Source organism: Perkinsus marinus (genome assembly GCF_000006405.1).
Source record: "Perkinsus marinus ATCC 50983 genomic scaffold scf_1104296955874, whole genome shotgun sequence".
NCBI lineage: Eukaryota > Perkinsozoa > Perkinsida > Perkinsidae > Perkinsus > Perkinsus marinus.
In genome coordinates, this window is record NW_003207677.1 from 178,524 (window position 1) to 179,779 (window position 1,256).

Genomic DNA, 1,256 nt, shown 5'->3' on the forward strand with positions numbered 1-1,256 from the left:
ATAGGAATTTGTGTGGTCTTGTCTACTGAACTCCCAATGACCACTCAATCCTGTCCATTCGCCGTCGAGGAACCTAGGCCTACCGCCCCAGCTGGTCATCTCCTGTGCCAAGAAGGTATGGTAACAGTACTCTCTAGCGCAGTGTCTTGTTGTTGTTAGGTTCGGCCATGACTAAGCGCAGCAGTACCCGAGTCCATCATGCGCCAGGTGAAGCCTGAGTATTATCAACTGTCTTGACCATCGGCCCTTCAGGTGGAGCTTCGTCTCTCAACCTGTCTCATGAGCCGACCGCAGTACCGGAGAAGTAGGACCACGTTGGTTCACCTGACGATACCTGTTTGTGTAAGGATCTCCTCCAACTGTTTCGCCTCTAAGAGTGACCCGAATGGTGCCAACTCGATTACCGGCAGACCGATGACTAAGGTGCACGCACCTCCGGGTGGGAAAGAGTCATTCTCGATTGGTGAGCTATGCGAGGGGTACAGATCAGTCGACTGGGAAACATAATATGTTAGGAGCTATGTTCGGTGGAGATAAGGGAGAGACCGGAAATAAATTTACGAGTAAGTCGAGCCCCATCTTGACACGCATGCCACAGCAGAATGCGCTATGGGTGGGTAAGCCGCCACGGTCTCATTCATCTTTAGATGTTCCTCCTGGAGGCCCATGCACCGATCAGAGCAATCTGTCCAGCAATACCTATGCGAAGGACTCCAATCAGAATGGTGGTAATCTCATCACCAATAGAAGAATGACGAAAGTAGATTCCTAGCCTGAGAGCTTGTTCGAACGTGTTGTTGTGCTAGGTCCAAGCACCGCCTGGAGGCTGCAGCAACCTGACCCTAGGATGAGTGAATCAAGCGGCATCTCTAATTGACACAGATTTTCCGATCATTATCATGGATGCGAACGCCATAGCAATGCACAAACACTTTTCAGTTTTCGGCTATTGTGTTGAGACAATAGATTGATCATCCTCGATGATGCATCAAGGGGCCGAACGTCTCTGGAGTTGCGTTCACTGATGAAGGTTCATCAGCAGCACGCTCGTGTTTGATACATCCATGGCCTAAACGCCAAGGCGAACGGAGCGGTGTACTCGTAGACCTCAACATGGAAGGTACGGGGTGCTATAAGATGCAACTGGTTGGAGTCAGCGCATCACTGGTCTCCGAATGTTGGGGACTTTGCGACACAAGCTGTACAGTAGAAGCTGCACTGGATGCGACGGCGATACAGAACCTCTAATATGGTTA

At 50.6% G+C, this 1,256-nt stretch overlaps 1 protein-coding gene across 1 annotated transcript; it reads left to right on the top strand.

Annotated features, from left to right (window-relative positions):
• Positions 1 to 36: 36 nt before the first annotated feature.
• Positions 37 to 308, top strand: Pmar_PMAR020434 (hypothetical protein; the record flags this gene model as incomplete). The annotated part of the gene is made up of 3 exons (XM_002775413.1): positions 37 to 115; positions 160 to 207; positions 253 to 308. 3 exons carry the CDS (start codon positions 37 to 39, stop codon positions 306 to 308), a joined length of 183 nt encoding a protein of 60 aa, XP_002775459.1.
• Positions 309 to 1,256: the final 948 nt, after the last annotated feature.